Here is a 14,962-nt window from a genome sequence, read left to right as displayed (position 1 = left end):
AAACTCAATCAAAAAACTTAACCCCATGCATCTAAAAATATCGAAACTTACCTTATCCTGTTCCGGAAGTAGAATGTTCAGCGGCACCGGTTGCTTCAGGACTGCAGAGCTGTTAGAAGTTTGTACGAATCCGGTCAAAAAACTCTGAGCACTCAAGATGCACCGGGGAGCGCAGCTGCTAACTGCGTAGATTTTGCGCTTCATGCCGCCGATGTGCTTCGGTATGAAATGATAGTACCGTTTTCGCATGTTCTGGCCCAGAGCGAAAAGCTGCTCGATTCCTTTCTGAAATAACACAATTGTTTTAAGCATTTGTTTCTGTTTGAAATAGGGAAAGTTAACCCAAACTAGGCATGTCAAGACTGGATTTGTGTTATTACATGTCAGGAAGTTTTTCGAAAAAGTTTACAATAAAATTATCACCATCATATTATTCATTTTGGAAAGGTCTATGCCACATTATACTTGGTCGGTATTGGGCAAAGTTGTTTAGCGGAAAATTTCCTTTAAAGAATTTATAAATTGGCATAAAAACCATCAGCAGGCTCGGTTACACAGAAGAAACAAAAATATTGATTTTTCAGTACAAAATATTCAATTTGCCCAATTTTTTTTTTTTGGTTTTAAATTAGTTTATTTGCCATAGAAGTTTAAGTAACAGTAACATACGTGTGCATTATTCAGTCATATCCAACATCTAGGTAAAAATTCAATTCTTGCAAGTCTACATTATTATCACAATCATTGATAAAAGTTATATAATTCAAAAGTAGGCTAAAGATTTTCTTCTTATTGCACTTATTGATTCCATCAAGCGATGGTCGCATCAGATCTCCGCTGCTGAGTAGTCGTCCTCCAGTGATGATTCCAAGTCTTCTTTGTAGTAAGTTGAAACCAGCCTGCACACGCTGGCAGGAAAAAAATTTGTGTTCCACTGTTTCCACTAGACTGCCACAGTGCACGCATGCCTCGTCGTCGGTCCGTTGCATTGTGTGTAGGATTTGCCTGTGCGAGATTTTGTTGTTGGTCCAAATGTACAGAAGGCTACGCTGGCTCGAAGTCAAATCAGGCGAAGAAATATTCCTCCAAATGCGTGTCCAATTTTCGTTAGGTCGATCTCGTTGTACTTTCGGGTGTTCGGTTTGAGCAACAAAGTAATTTGCGATTTCTTTGGCGCTACAAATTTGTCTCAGGTTACCAGGTAGTCCTGGGAAGTTTTCAAGAATCACCTTTAAACATGGTAGACTTGTTGGGTGGTTTATGCTTGGAAGGCCAGCCTGTTGTATGTAGCTTTTGAAGTAGGGCATGCTGTTGATTTCGCGAATGTGGCGGTTTATCAGGAGAGATTTCGTTTTTACTGCTGGAATATGAAGGTTTAGTCCTCCTTGATTTTTGTTTAGAGCTAGCTGCTGGATCGGCACTCGGGCGCAATGTCCACGCCAAATGAAAGTGCCCATCAAGGCAGTTATTTTGCCCACATGTACGCTATACGGAGCAAGTATAGATGAGATGTACCACATTTTGGAGCAAATGTAAGTGTTTAGTAAAATACATTTTTGAATTATCGTTATATCTCGCAACGAGTGTAGAAAAATTTGCCTACTTACGCTGGACACTATTTTGTCCCAATTTGTTTTCGTCATTTCGCGTATCGAATTAAAAAAGTGCACACCCAAGATTTTCAGACTATTCTCGCATCTCAGCCACGGCACGTGAATGGGTTCTCTATCAATTAAACCCACATTCATAGACATTGTTTTCATCTCGTTCAGTCGAGCTCCTGACACTAGCGCAAAACTTTCAAATACATTTTTCATGTTATTGATTTGGTCTGCGCTTGTGACAATTGCACTTATGTCGTCTGCGTAAGCCACAATCAAATTGGTGTCGTTTAGTCTTTCCAAATGTTGGAGAAGTGGATGAAGATAAAGCACAAAAAGATGCATGGACAGTGGGTCCCCTTGGCGCACCGACCGTTGGATTGGGAACGATGTAGATAGGTGTCCATTCACCATGAGTCGGGACGTTGCATTTTCGGCTATCCTGGTGAGAAGAGCTACCAGCTCTTGATTTATTCCTAGGTCCAAGAGTGTGCGGAACAGAAAGCTGTGGGCCACGCGATCAAACGCATGGTCAAGGTCGAAGGATATCAGCTTTGCTTTTCTCTTAGTGGCGATCAGCTGAGCTATCCGATCTTTAATGGCAAGTGTGGCTTGAAAAATGTTTCGGTTTGAGTTTGAGCATTTTTGGTTTTCGCTAAGTATACCGTGGGTTCGGATCACGTTTTCAAGTCTCATTTTCAATATACGTGACAACAGTTTGTAGTCAACATTTAACAAGCTGATTGGTCGATATGAGTGTGCCGTGTCGCCACCATCTCGCTTTTTGACCAGCACAATCACACCTTCGACAAACTCTGACGGGAAATCGGATGTTAAGGCTTCGTTAAGAACCAAATTTAGTTCTCTGTGAATCACATCGAAAGCTCGCAAGAAAAACTCTTGGGGCAACCCATCGGGTCCGGGGGACTTCTTAGCTGCACTTGTTTTTATGGCGTTGTATATTTCTAGGGAGGTAATATCACTCATGCATGCATCATTTATCGGGTCGTTTTGGGGCACTTTTCGGGAGCAACGGAAGGAATCATTTTCTGCGACAGGGGCACGGGCGTATAGTGAAGAAAAATATTGGACCATGTGTTGTTGGATGGATCTAGAATCGTCGATCAGCACATTCCGTTCGTCTCGTATGACTTCGATGGTGGTTCGTTTCCTCACTCTCTCCCCTAGCTGGAAGACAGAGAGTGATTCACCCGCAATGTAAGTTTCGTTGGTTCGTACAAAAAAGTTTGTGAAATTTCGCTGGTGTGCGAGCATTTCACCCTTGAGTCTATTGATGTGTTGTATCATCGCCGGGTTTTGATAATAAGCATCATATGCCTGTTGCAATAACGAGTAAAGCCGCTGATGTGTTTGGTTAAATTCGTCGAAAGCTAGTCGTGATTTCCACCGAAAAAAAGATTTGATTTTCGGTTTGGCGCACGACAACCACCACTGCATCCATGACGTGTAGTGTCTTCTTTGCCGCGTCCAGAATTGCCAGCTGATTTGTAGCTCCTCCAGATGTTCGTTTGTGAGAAGGTGTGGACGTAGAGACCAATAGCCATTGCTAATGGGTGTTGTAGGAATGGGGAGGCAGATTCGGGTGGTAAGGGCTTTGTGATCAGAGAAGCAGCAAACGTGAACATCAGCTGATCGCAGGTGTGGTCGTAGGCTGCCACTGATGTAGAATCGATCAAGTCTGGATGATGAGTTGTGGGCAATGTATGTGTGCCCTCCGTCTCGGGGGCGAATTTGTATCCATATGTCGTGTAGATGTAACTGCTGGATAGTTGTTTGTAGAGCGGGGCTTGTATTTTGGCCAGTTGTATCACATTGCCGAATCACACAGTTGAAGTCTCCTCCAAATATTGTGTGCTCGGTTCTGTGACGGAAATAGTATGCGACAGTACTATTAAAAAAGCGTTCTCTTTGGGTACGGTGTATGGTACCGGATGGGGCATATATATTGCACAAAGTTGTATTTTGCACACGTAGAGCGACAAGTCGCCCATCGAGACTTTTTTCTACATGGGAAAATTTGATACCTTGTTTGAGAGCTATTGCCGTTCCTCTCTGAGACTCGTCGACATTGCAGATGATGTTGAAGCCGGGCAGAGACAGTTGATCATTTTGTACTTCTTGTAGGAAAACAATATCCAAGTCCATCGTTCGTATGAAAGCACGAAGTGCGTTGATTTTGGTTGGGTTGGTGATGTTGTTGATGTTGATGGTTGCAATATTACAGCTGTTTTGAGTCATCGTGATTAGCAGTCATCATCCGAAATCATCTCGTTGCCTACCGTTCTAGGCTTTTTGCTGGGAGGTTTTGGTCGGAGACTACGTGTACTTTTTGATGATTGAGAGCTATCAGTCTCACTACCATCAGTTGTACCGCTTTTTGCAACCTGGGTGTGGCTCTTCTCCTTCAGCGGAGTAGAGGATGTCGGAGGGGGCATTTCTCCTGTTCTGTTTTTTGTCAGTCTTTCGACAGTGTTGTTTTCAGGCAATGTTGGGCCCGAAGTTTTTGTGGTGGTAGTTTGCTGAGCGTCACTAGTGCTGGACATAGTCGACGTAGCAGTTGGTGGTAGAGTTGGTGTGTTTGATTTTGTTGGTTGTGTTGTTTTCTGTTGTGTTGGTTTAGGCTGTGCTGACATCTTCGTAACATTCGCATATGACAGTTTGCTGTGCTCAACAGCGAGTTTTTGCACCAATAGCTTTTTGTTTTGTACACACGGGATGCCGACGTGTACAAATTCGTTGCAGTGTAAGCATGTTTGTCGTTGGCCTTTATAGCTTAAAGCTGTAGATTGGCCATCGATAACTACTACAGATGGAATATTCTCCGTCACAATAACCCGTGCGGAGCGTACTCCCGTCTTCACACCTCCCAGGAAAAATTTGTCGTCCCAAAGAACGTCGCGAACTGATAGAACCTCTCCGTAGGTTCTCAGGAATTCGGCGATAGTTTCGTTCGTCACGAACTCGGATAGATCGAAAAGCCTCACCTCCACTGCCCCATCCTCCATGAAGATTCGCAGTTTGTAAGTCTTGCCGTCCACCTTAAACTCGTGTTTGTTATCGTGTTCATCCACGATTTTTTGGGCGAGCTCGAGGTCAGTGACTTTCACATACATACAACCGAGACGGCGGTTCGGTTGCAGTTGAAGCACATTTTCCCGCGTTAGCCCGAACATAAACATAAACATAAAAGTCCAAATTAACTCATGTAAACGTTACTTTGAAATTCTGCAAATAATCATGGATGAATTTCGAACCAAAACAAAGCTTTTCAGACCCCAGGGTTTGAGAAATTCAAAAAAGACCACAAATCGACTCAGTTTAATGTCACATTTCTAAGGGCAAACTAGCGGAACTTTGAATTGACCTAGATCATGGACAAGGGGCCAAGATTGAGTGCAGATTATTCAGTAATATTAGGGCTTTCATCTGAAAGTAATTTCTTTTAATAACTTACAGATAAATGCCTTACAACTATTGAACAATCTGCATTATACATTATTTAGACATTATTGATGTGGGAAAAAAGGGTACGTTTACGTTATAACAGCTTGAGTTCGATTGAAATTCAACCGGAATAAAGAGCGATTGATCATAACAATTAAATCTTGAAAGAAGTGAATTAGTTACATATCTTCAAATTTTTATACAAATGCCTAATATCCCCCAGCAAACATTTTTGTAGGTATTTTTCTCAACAACTTTGTTACACGTTTTATATAGGGGAGAGTGAGGTATCGTGGGCCATGGGGAAACGTGGGCCACTTTTAATATCTCAGATGTGTGTTGGAATAAAAATCTCAAACCAACTGTCATCGTCGTCGCTTTGCGTGAGCATATATTCCTATATGTTGTTGACTGAAACACGCATCATATGCTTCTTTTATTTATCACGCTAAAAAAAGTTGGAAAAATTTACTTACATAATTAAAAAACACACGCTAATTTCATCGCTGGGGAACCTAAAGTGCATAACAAAAATATGCTAATACGCTTATGATCTTAGTTTTGTCATGATCTTTCACGTGGGAAAGGAATTTTTTATGAAACATCAATAAGTAACACAAACGCTAACATTTTGCAAATCATAGCTTGTGGGGAATCGTGGGCCACACATCTTGAATCACCTATATTTTAATGTTTTTATACACATTCAGAACTTAAAATACGTTTTTCCTATCTGTAAAGTTTTCTTATGCTAAATGAAGAGTTATAAAAATTATTTTTCCCATCCTATATAAAAATTTTGCCAAAACGTTCGCGAGCCAGGTTTTGGAATCTATGCGATCATACACAGCTCTTTTTTTATTTCATCATCTGAAATTGCTTGAAAATAACGAAATGAATTATGAAATCACAGTTTTGGGTCAACTCATAAACTTTGCATGTTATATGGTCAATTTGGATTTGGTGGCCCACGATTCCCCACCATTTTTCAAAATCCAAAAAATATTGCTTTTTTTCAAACAGTTGGAATTTGGAGAAAATAACTTATTAATATTGATTTTGAAGATGTCGACTGTATGTTTTAGTGTTTTATTTACGGCAAATCAGTCCATTTAATTTTTATAAACGACGTTTATTTTATTCCGACGTTTCGGTGTCTATTAACACCATCATCAGGGATCCTACAAAGTTTTTTGATAATTAAACTAAACTAAAGTGTAGGGGAGAGTGGGGATACTTGATCCCCTTTTCTTATTTTCACCATATCTTTTTGGAAAAATTTAGCAACTCGCCGTCTTTGACATTTTCTGACAGCTTGTAACTTCAAGTTTCTATGCTCCAAAAATTAGAAAGATAATTGAACCCGTTGATGATCTAGAAGCATTTTCGTGGGAGTAAAAAAATTGCGATTTTTCTGAAGTTAGGTGAGACTTGATCCCCTATTGAAGGAGACTTGATCTTTTATTCAGGAAGCCCTTATCCTTGTATAAAAATCAAACAAAACCCCAAGATAGAATGTTAATTGACTATTTTGGTCATGTTTGTTCTTATTTCACAATTTATAGCAGATAAGAAGAAAATTCAATAACTTTGCCTCAACGCTATTAACATTGCATACTTAAAGGCGCATTTTTTTTATAATTAATAGAAAATGAATTATTTTTGCTCTTTACTTCAGACAATTGTTTGATAAATATTAGTTTTTGGATAAATATTAGTAATTTCGCAATCAGCAATCATAACGATCAATTCAGAAGAAGAATATGCCGTTTGGAAGGGGGATCAATTGTACCCAACTCTAGGGGATCAATTGTACCCATAACCAACATTTTAGAAAACTTTTTCTGAAAAAAGTTGAGAGTTTTCCATTACTTTGAAAATATGCCATTATGAAGTTCATTTTACGCTCGAACGATTGATACATTGGAACAAATATTTTTTTTCATAATTTCACCATGTAAGGAACATTTTAAAGTGATGAAAAAAGATCTTCAAGTTACATTTTGTGAAATTTTTCAAACAAAGTTCAATTACTCAAACAATTATTTTGTTAAAATTTTTTGATCTACGAGCATTATTATTTTGCTCATTTTGGCATATTTTTCTAGAACATTTGATCTTTGTAAGATATTCCAGTTTCGAGATATAGCTAAGGAATCAAGTATCCCCAGGGATCAAGTATCCTCATTCTCCCCTACTGTTTGTGTTGATTGTCCTATTTTCTAAGCCTACTTACAAAGTTGTCGTTTATTACTTGTTTTTTGTAAAAACGTACTGTCCGGATTATTTGGTTTAGAATCACTGTAACGATAGTTGATAATGTTATAAAAGATCACTTGAAACTGTACTATTTCTTACATTTGAAATTCAAAATTTGAATTTATCTCCAAACTTTCTATGAAAAGCACTGTTGTGTACTTTCAGGCGGTACTACTGTTTTGCAATGTTTCTTCTTGCGTTGTTTTTGGTTCGTTGTGACTTTCGATATTTTTGACATCTTTTCGATTTGTAGTAATTGTGTTGGTTCAATATGTTTAATACAGATGCAAAGATAGAGTTCAGATTGTTTATATCTGTTCTTTGGTTAACTGTGTTGGGTGTGTTAAAAATATGGCACATTTCGAGAAAATTTGAGGTGTATTTGTTGAAACTTGTATCTAATACTATTGTTTTATCGATATTGAATGTGTGGTTTGTCTCTATAATGTGGTCTATGAGTGCTGTATTGTCTTTCTCTCTGGTTTTTTCCGTTGCTATTGTGTTGTTTGTATTTCTATCCTGTTTCTTCTTTAACATTTTTATGTTGCTTTTGTGTCCGGAGAGTCGTTGATCGAGAGTATTTTTGGTAAGACCAATGTATACACTCGAACACGGCTCTTCGCATGGAATTTGGTAGACGACGTTTGATTTCTCACCAATTCTCTTCGGATCCTTTACTCTGCTGTACAACAGAGTTTTTTCTCTCAACTCAACAGAAAGTTAGGAAATATGTTCAGTAGAAAGACTTTCTTAATTCAATGCCGAAAAAGGGGAGTTTTTCCTCAACACATTAATAATTCATTTAAGTGTGTTCACGAGATGCTATCTCAGAATGGACCATACGTAAACAAAATTCACCGGATTATTCAAAACTTCAAGAAAAGTATACTTAATCTTGAAATAAAACAAACTTTCTACTCAATATCTCAAATTCACAAAGAAATGCAGAACACAAAACAAAAAATAGCGGATAAAAACATAGCCCAGTCATTTTTGGATACACAAGATAAAGCTTTTCGCAACAACTTAAATCGCAGAAATAAGAAAACCGAACAAAAACTTCACAAAATTCTCGAGAAAACAAAAAATCAAGAATTGAAATTCAACATGAACGAGAAAGCCATTTTAAATAGGTCTGAGGTCGAAATTCCTTGCGAAGTAACTACACTTCTCAGTTTAGGTCCGAAATTTGCTCTTCCACCCAATAGAATGAATGACATCCCATTCTATCATATCCTTGCTGATTTGGAAGGAATCATAACAACAAACAAAGATGAAAAAATCCAAAATACAAACAGATGCAAAACTGTAAATGTAATTGAAAACTACATCCACGGATTCAATCAACAAATGCGATCCATTGAATCCTTGAACAAATTTCTCGAAAATGCGAGACGCACAACACAGTCTTTTATGAAAAACCACCCGGAAATCTGTGTCCTTTCTGCCGACAAAGGCAATAGAACGGTTATAATGAAAAGCGAAGACTATCATAGCAGGATGTCAACACTAGTCAAAGATGATAACACTTATCGAAAAGTCAACAGAGATCCCACGGGAGGTTTTCAGACAAAAAACAACAATTTTGTTAAAAGACTTCTGGACCTAAACCTGATCGACAAGGTTACTGGGAAAAGGCTCACCGTATACAACGCCACCTGTCCAAGGATCTACGGACAGCCAAAGGCGCACAAAGCCGAATTACCACTAAGACCGGTTGTGCCCAACGTGACTGCCCCAACATATCACTTGGCTAAATACATCAGCGAAATTTTACAAAAATCATATCATAGTCCATACAGCTGCAAAAACTCATTCGATTTTTGCGACGAAGTGAATGGTTTAACTTTACCGGACGGTTACATAATGATATCACTCGACGTTGTGTCATTATTCACCAATGTTCCCCGAAGACTGGTTGCTAGCAACATAATCCACCACTGGGCTGAGATCGACACCAAAATCAACCTCGATCTTTTCCTCGAAATTGTGGAGTTCCTTATGGATGCAGCATACTTCCAATACAAAAACATCTACTATATCCAAGAATACGGCACGGCTATGGGGAGTCCGATAAGTCCCATCCTGGCAGAATTGGTACTCGACACCATCATTTCAAGCGCGATAAACCAACTACCATTTCCAGTTCCCATAATTCGGAAATACGTGGATGACCTCTTTTTAGCTATTCCACAAGAAAGCTGCGAACAGGTCCTCCAAATATTCAACCAACAAGAAAAACGGTTACAGTTTACCATGGAAAGAGAGCATGAAAACCGCCTCCCATACCTAGATATGGTTGTAGTGCGAAATGAAAACCAAATATTAAAAACGGAATGGTACATTAAACCCATAGCTTCGGGTCGTATGTTAAACTGGTTCTCTTGCCATCAACTTAAACACAAACTAAATGTCGCAAACAACTTTATAAACCGCATCGCTTTGCTGTCTAGAAATGAGGAGAACCAAAATATCTACCATATCATCCATCAACACCTAAAACAAAACAACTTCCCTCAGAAACTCGTAAACAGGCTGATAAACACGAATCGAAACATCCAGAACAGAAAATCACAACAGCAAAACCACAAACTATGCGCCGACCAACCAGACCAACCATCCAACAGCACCGAGCAACAACTTTCACCGCACCATTCATCCACCGATCATCCCAACCAATTATCATCATCACAACCACAAAATCACTCAGAGCTATCCAATCCATCCATCAATCATCAAACTTCCAATCCAGCATCCAATCCTGCACCCGATCCAGCAACCATCGAATCAGCAACCCAGCACAACAATCTTACAGCAGCCCGGCAAAACATCTTCACAGCAGACCAGCAAATCATCCATCCGTCCGACAATAGTGCAGCTTCCAGCAACATGACCAACGTAGAACAGATATATCGTTCGGTTCCGTACATCCCGCTTCTCACCGAACGACTGATCCACTGCCTGTCCACAGACTATCCCAATGTCAAGATCGCCAGCAGGAGGAACATGACAGTGGGAGACATGTACAGCAGAGTAAAGGATCCGAAGAGAATTGGTGAGAAATCAAACGTCGTCTACCAAATTCCATGCGAAGAGCCGTGTTCGAGTGTATACATTGGTCTTACCAAAAATACTCTCGATCAACGACTCTCCGGACACAAAAGCAACATAAAAATGTTAAAGAAGAAACAGGATAGAAATACAAACAACACAATAGCAACGGAAAAAACCAGAGAGAAAGACAATACAGCACTCATAGACCACATTATAGAGACAAACCACACATTCAATATCGATAAAACAATAGTATTAGATACAAGTTTCAACAAATACACCTTAAATTTTCTCGAAATGTGCCATATTTTTAACACACCCAACACAGTTAACCAAAGAACAGATATAAACAATCTGAACTCTATCTTTGCATCTGTATTAAACATATTGAACCAACACAATTACTACAAATCGAAAAGATGTCAAAAATATCGAAAGTCACAACGAACCAAAAACAACGCAAGAAGAAACATTGCAAAACAGCAGTACCGCCTGAAAGTACACAACAGTGCTTTTCATAGAAAGTTTGGAGATAAATTCAAATTTTGAATTTCAAATGTAAGAAATAGTACAGTTTCAAGTGATCTTTTATAACATTATCAACTATCGTTACAGTGATTCTAAACCAAATAATCCGGACAGTACGTTTTTACAAAAAACAAGTAATAAACGACAACTTTGTAAGTAGGCTTAGAAAATAGGACAATCAACACAAACAGTACACTTTAGTTTAGTTTAATTATCAAAAAACTTTGTAGGATCCCTGATGATGGTGTTAATAGACACCGAAACGTCGGAATAAAATAAACGTCGTTTATAAAAATTAAATGGACTGATTTGCCGTAAATAAGAACTTATTAAAATTCTTAAAAAAATACCTTATGATACCTTGAAAATGTAGAAAACCATACCATTTTTTATTTTCATTTTATCTTTTATAACAAAGAAGTTATGGAAAAACGAAAAAAAAGTGGCCCATGATTCCCCACACTCCCATACATTATAGACTGATCGTATGAAACACGAAAAAACAGCATCTACCTACCAAAGTGGAGGCAATATACATACAAATTTTCAACTTCTGGCTATAGCGATAAGAGTATACGATTTCATGTTTGCTGGGGCATTGAAAATTCCGATGTGTTAAATCACGCCATAAATGCCATTATCATGCCGTTGTTAAATGTTTTTCAGCAATTTATTAGCGAATCCAATACAATGATTATACACAAAGTTCTAACTACTAACGTACTATGGTTTAGTATTCTAAGCATGATCACTAGGGTGTCCCAAAATTGGTAGATTAGGATGTGCAGAACAAACTTTTGTATGGGGCCGACTAAATAAAATCATGTTTAGAGGTTCCGCAAGCGTGATCTTTGAAAAAACTCCACTTTCAAAAGATTTAATTTTAAATAAATTCTGGGTCCAAAATTTTTCATAAAATTTTTACATTTTATATTTTTTAAATTTTGTTTGTGTGAAATACTACACGTAAAAAATGAAAAAATGAACCAAGTTTGTATCAAAATGTAAAACAAGCAAGAAAAAAAATTTTTTGGTCCAAATAAATAAATAATACAAATGCTCTTCCAAACCTTTGCTTCTGACATCGCGCAGGGAAAAGCTAGAAGAAAACACACGTGGTAGAATGCGCTATAGTTTCATAGAAATCGTTGTTTTTAATGCAAACATGGAAAATTAAAATAGATGTATCCCGTTTGGATACAAGTGGATACTGACGGTCGTACCTGCATCTTGTAGATGAAATCTTCGACTTTATTTTGCAGCAGGCTGCCCGATATTGCCCGGTGTTTGTAAAATAAGGCGTGAAAAAGCCCTATTTTCGGTAATTTTTTTTAACATAGCTGTGCAGTATCACATTTTACAAACTTGAAATGTTCAACAAAGTGGTGTATTTTAGTAAGACAAACAACTTTGCGAAACATATTATTGAACTTAAAATTTACTTAAAAAAATGTTATTATTAATAAACTGATTTTTAGAGGTTTAGTTTCTTATTTGGCCGATATCTCGTATAATAATTATTTTAGAAACTTGGCATCTGAAGCAAAGTTAAAGAAAATTTGATTTTAAACAAGTTTGTCGAAGACATCAAAGAGCTAAAACCTATAACAGAGAAGTTAGAAATTTTATCTCACTTTTAGGGGGATTAATCAGAAAAATAATAGTTTTTTATTATAGAGCTAATTTTACTGACAAACTTCTCCGAAGACACCAATATGCTTAAATGTGACCTAAAAAAGTTATAAGCAACGATCACGTTTTTCGTATTTTTGACCACTGTGCACCCCCATGGCTGGGCATAAGAAACGACCACCAAGAGTTCACGTGTACTGGATAGCAAATCAAAGCTCTTTGAGCATAAAAGATTTGATAGGAGAAATTTTGGCAAGTTTTTTTTTCCTTCTACTGTTCAAAGCACGTGGTACCGGTACGACACGAGATATTTGGATGCAATAATGAGCTTACATTTTGCATTGAAAAATATAACTAGCCTGTTAGGAATATACTGACTAGAATTGAAATGGTTTTCAAAGTGCTCCCTACCGCCGCTGCGGGGCTTTGAGAGTCTACAAGAATATACAGTGAACTGAACAGTGAACAGTGAATTGACTTCTTCAGCTGAATTACTATTTGGACTGAGTGCTGAAATGAACTGATTTTCATAAATCCCTATTGTTAAGAGCCAACCATTTCCAAATTTTTAGAATACCTCATAGAGAAAAAAAATGTATGAGATTCAAAGTTAAAAGTCCAAGGCTGCAATTTCAACGCTTCGATAGTCATTGAGGAATTTAAACAGGGGATTAGAAAATTGATAAGATAAATTATTAGATAATTAAATCTGAGGTTCTGAGTTTTAAACAATTCAATTTCATTGACCAATTTCTAACTTTTAAGTTATCATTGAGGTCGATTCTACAATGCAAATTTGAGAAAACTTTTTGTAAAACTGCTTAGTATTGCGAATTTCAAACAAATGATATCATAGAATTTTAACATTGATTACTCTTCAAAACAATAATTAATAATTAATTAATGGGATGTTGTCGCCCAAGAAAAGAAAAATTGAAACAGAACTCAAATAAAACCTTTTGCACAACATAGAAATGGATTTCGGTTCAGAGATGATTTGTTTTCGATAACTTAAAAAAACTATTAGTGGAACTTTCAACATTTAAGGTAGGCTAATAATAAAAAAGGGGGAAATTAAAAAGCGAAAAACTGAAAACAACTTAAAACATGCAAAGTGAGTTTTCAATATGGTTCAACAAAGTTCGGAGGTCTTTTAAGAAATTTCTTAGTAAATGAAACTTAAATATGAATGAAGTGAATAATCTCATTAAAAACTTTAAAAAGACTAACGAAACTTACATGTACTAATTTATTACAATGATGAATATAAAGCTTCCGAAATTTGGAAAAGATAAACGATTCATTTTGATTTTTATTTTATGTGAACCCCAGCAAGGCCGGGTAAAACAGCTAGTTTTAAATAAAATTGAATAATACTCGGATGATTGTTTCATATTCATATTACTTTTGAAAGAGTGCTGATAAATGCGAATTCTAGGATAGAGCATAAAAAAGATTTAGTCCGATATTTTTTTCTTGCTAACCAATTTATTTTCCAACTAAATCGTTGATGATCTAACGAATATAAAAAAAAAACTCCACCAAGTGCAATTATTCAAGCAAGGGTGCCGATATGTATGTACATTGTGCAGACGAACAGACTCCACGTTCATCCGTTAGTGTAATTTTCCCAGCAGTGCAATCCATGAGACGTGCTTTTCATTAGTATTCTAATAAACTAAACGTTTGAAAGGATTGACAAATCTCAGGTTGTTTTATAATGGCCTTCAAATTGAAAAAAAAATTGAAATTCTTAGATCACAAAATCAAATAATTAGAATTGCATCAAGCTCTTTAAAACAGGAATTTCTTGGACCGGTTAACGGAAAGATTTTGTACTTTTGGATGAATTTCGGTGAACCAGATGGCCAGCAGTAAATTTGGAATGATTTGAAATTTACTCGGGAGTTGAGATGAATAGAAACTTCGGCGGTGGTATATTCTTGTACTGGTGAGTTTTTACAAATTCAGAAAACCTGTTTTCAGTGTGAAATTCAAAGAAACTGTATTGGAAAACTACTTCGAAATGATGAAGATGGGCCTCAATAAACCCGGTTAACCAATATTGAGCATTACTTTGGATTAACTACAATATAATGCTGCCATCTACGAATGAAACCTGAAAAAAATGGTTTTACAAGAAGGAAATATAAGGTTTTTAATTCTAGTCTGTTTTTTTTTTATTTTTAACAATTTCTTTATTTGAAACGGCTCATACCTTTAGGCTTCAAGGAGCCAAAATCGATTTTGTTTGTTTACAATTGTTTGCTTAACTTAACACATTGTGAGAGAATAAAGGAAGATAGAAAGGGAAATATGAAAATAAAAAAGAATTATAGACGAAGATCGATAGCTTTTAGAAAAAGGTAGATTTCGAACATGTAGTCCAAATCTAGCACAGCTAGTGCGTCTCTAACTGGAAC

The 14,962-nt window shown here is 37.1% G+C and overlaps 2 protein-coding genes across 7 annotated transcripts in view; one reads left to right on the top strand and one right to left on the bottom strand.

The window, feature by feature from the left end:
* Positions 1-14,962, top strand: part of LOC129745322 (polypeptide N-acetylgalactosaminyltransferase 5) — a 361,703-nt gene that overhangs the window by 295,975 nt on the left and 50,766 nt on the right. The window lies entirely within an intron of this gene.
* Positions 1-14,962, bottom strand: part of LOC129745325 (lysosomal acid phosphatase-like) — a 30,029-nt gene that overhangs the window by 11,962 nt on the left and 3,105 nt on the right. For both annotated transcript variants that reach the window (XM_055738325.1, XM_055738326.1), the window contains exon 2: positions 52-285. Coding sequence is in view for 1 of the 2 variants with exons in the window: in XM_055738326.1 (XP_055594301.1) it covers positions 52-285 (234 nt within the window). In the remaining variant the exon portion in view is untranslated. The remainder of the gene's footprint in view (positions 1-51; positions 286-14,962) is intronic.

This window comes from Uranotaenia lowii, chromosome 2 (genome assembly GCF_029784155.1).
Source record: "Uranotaenia lowii strain MFRU-FL chromosome 2, ASM2978415v1, whole genome shotgun sequence".
In the NCBI taxonomy this organism is placed as follows: domain Eukaryota; kingdom Metazoa; phylum Arthropoda; class Insecta; order Diptera; family Culicidae; genus Uranotaenia; species Uranotaenia lowii.
This window is presented reverse-complemented; position numbering and strand designations above follow the sequence as displayed.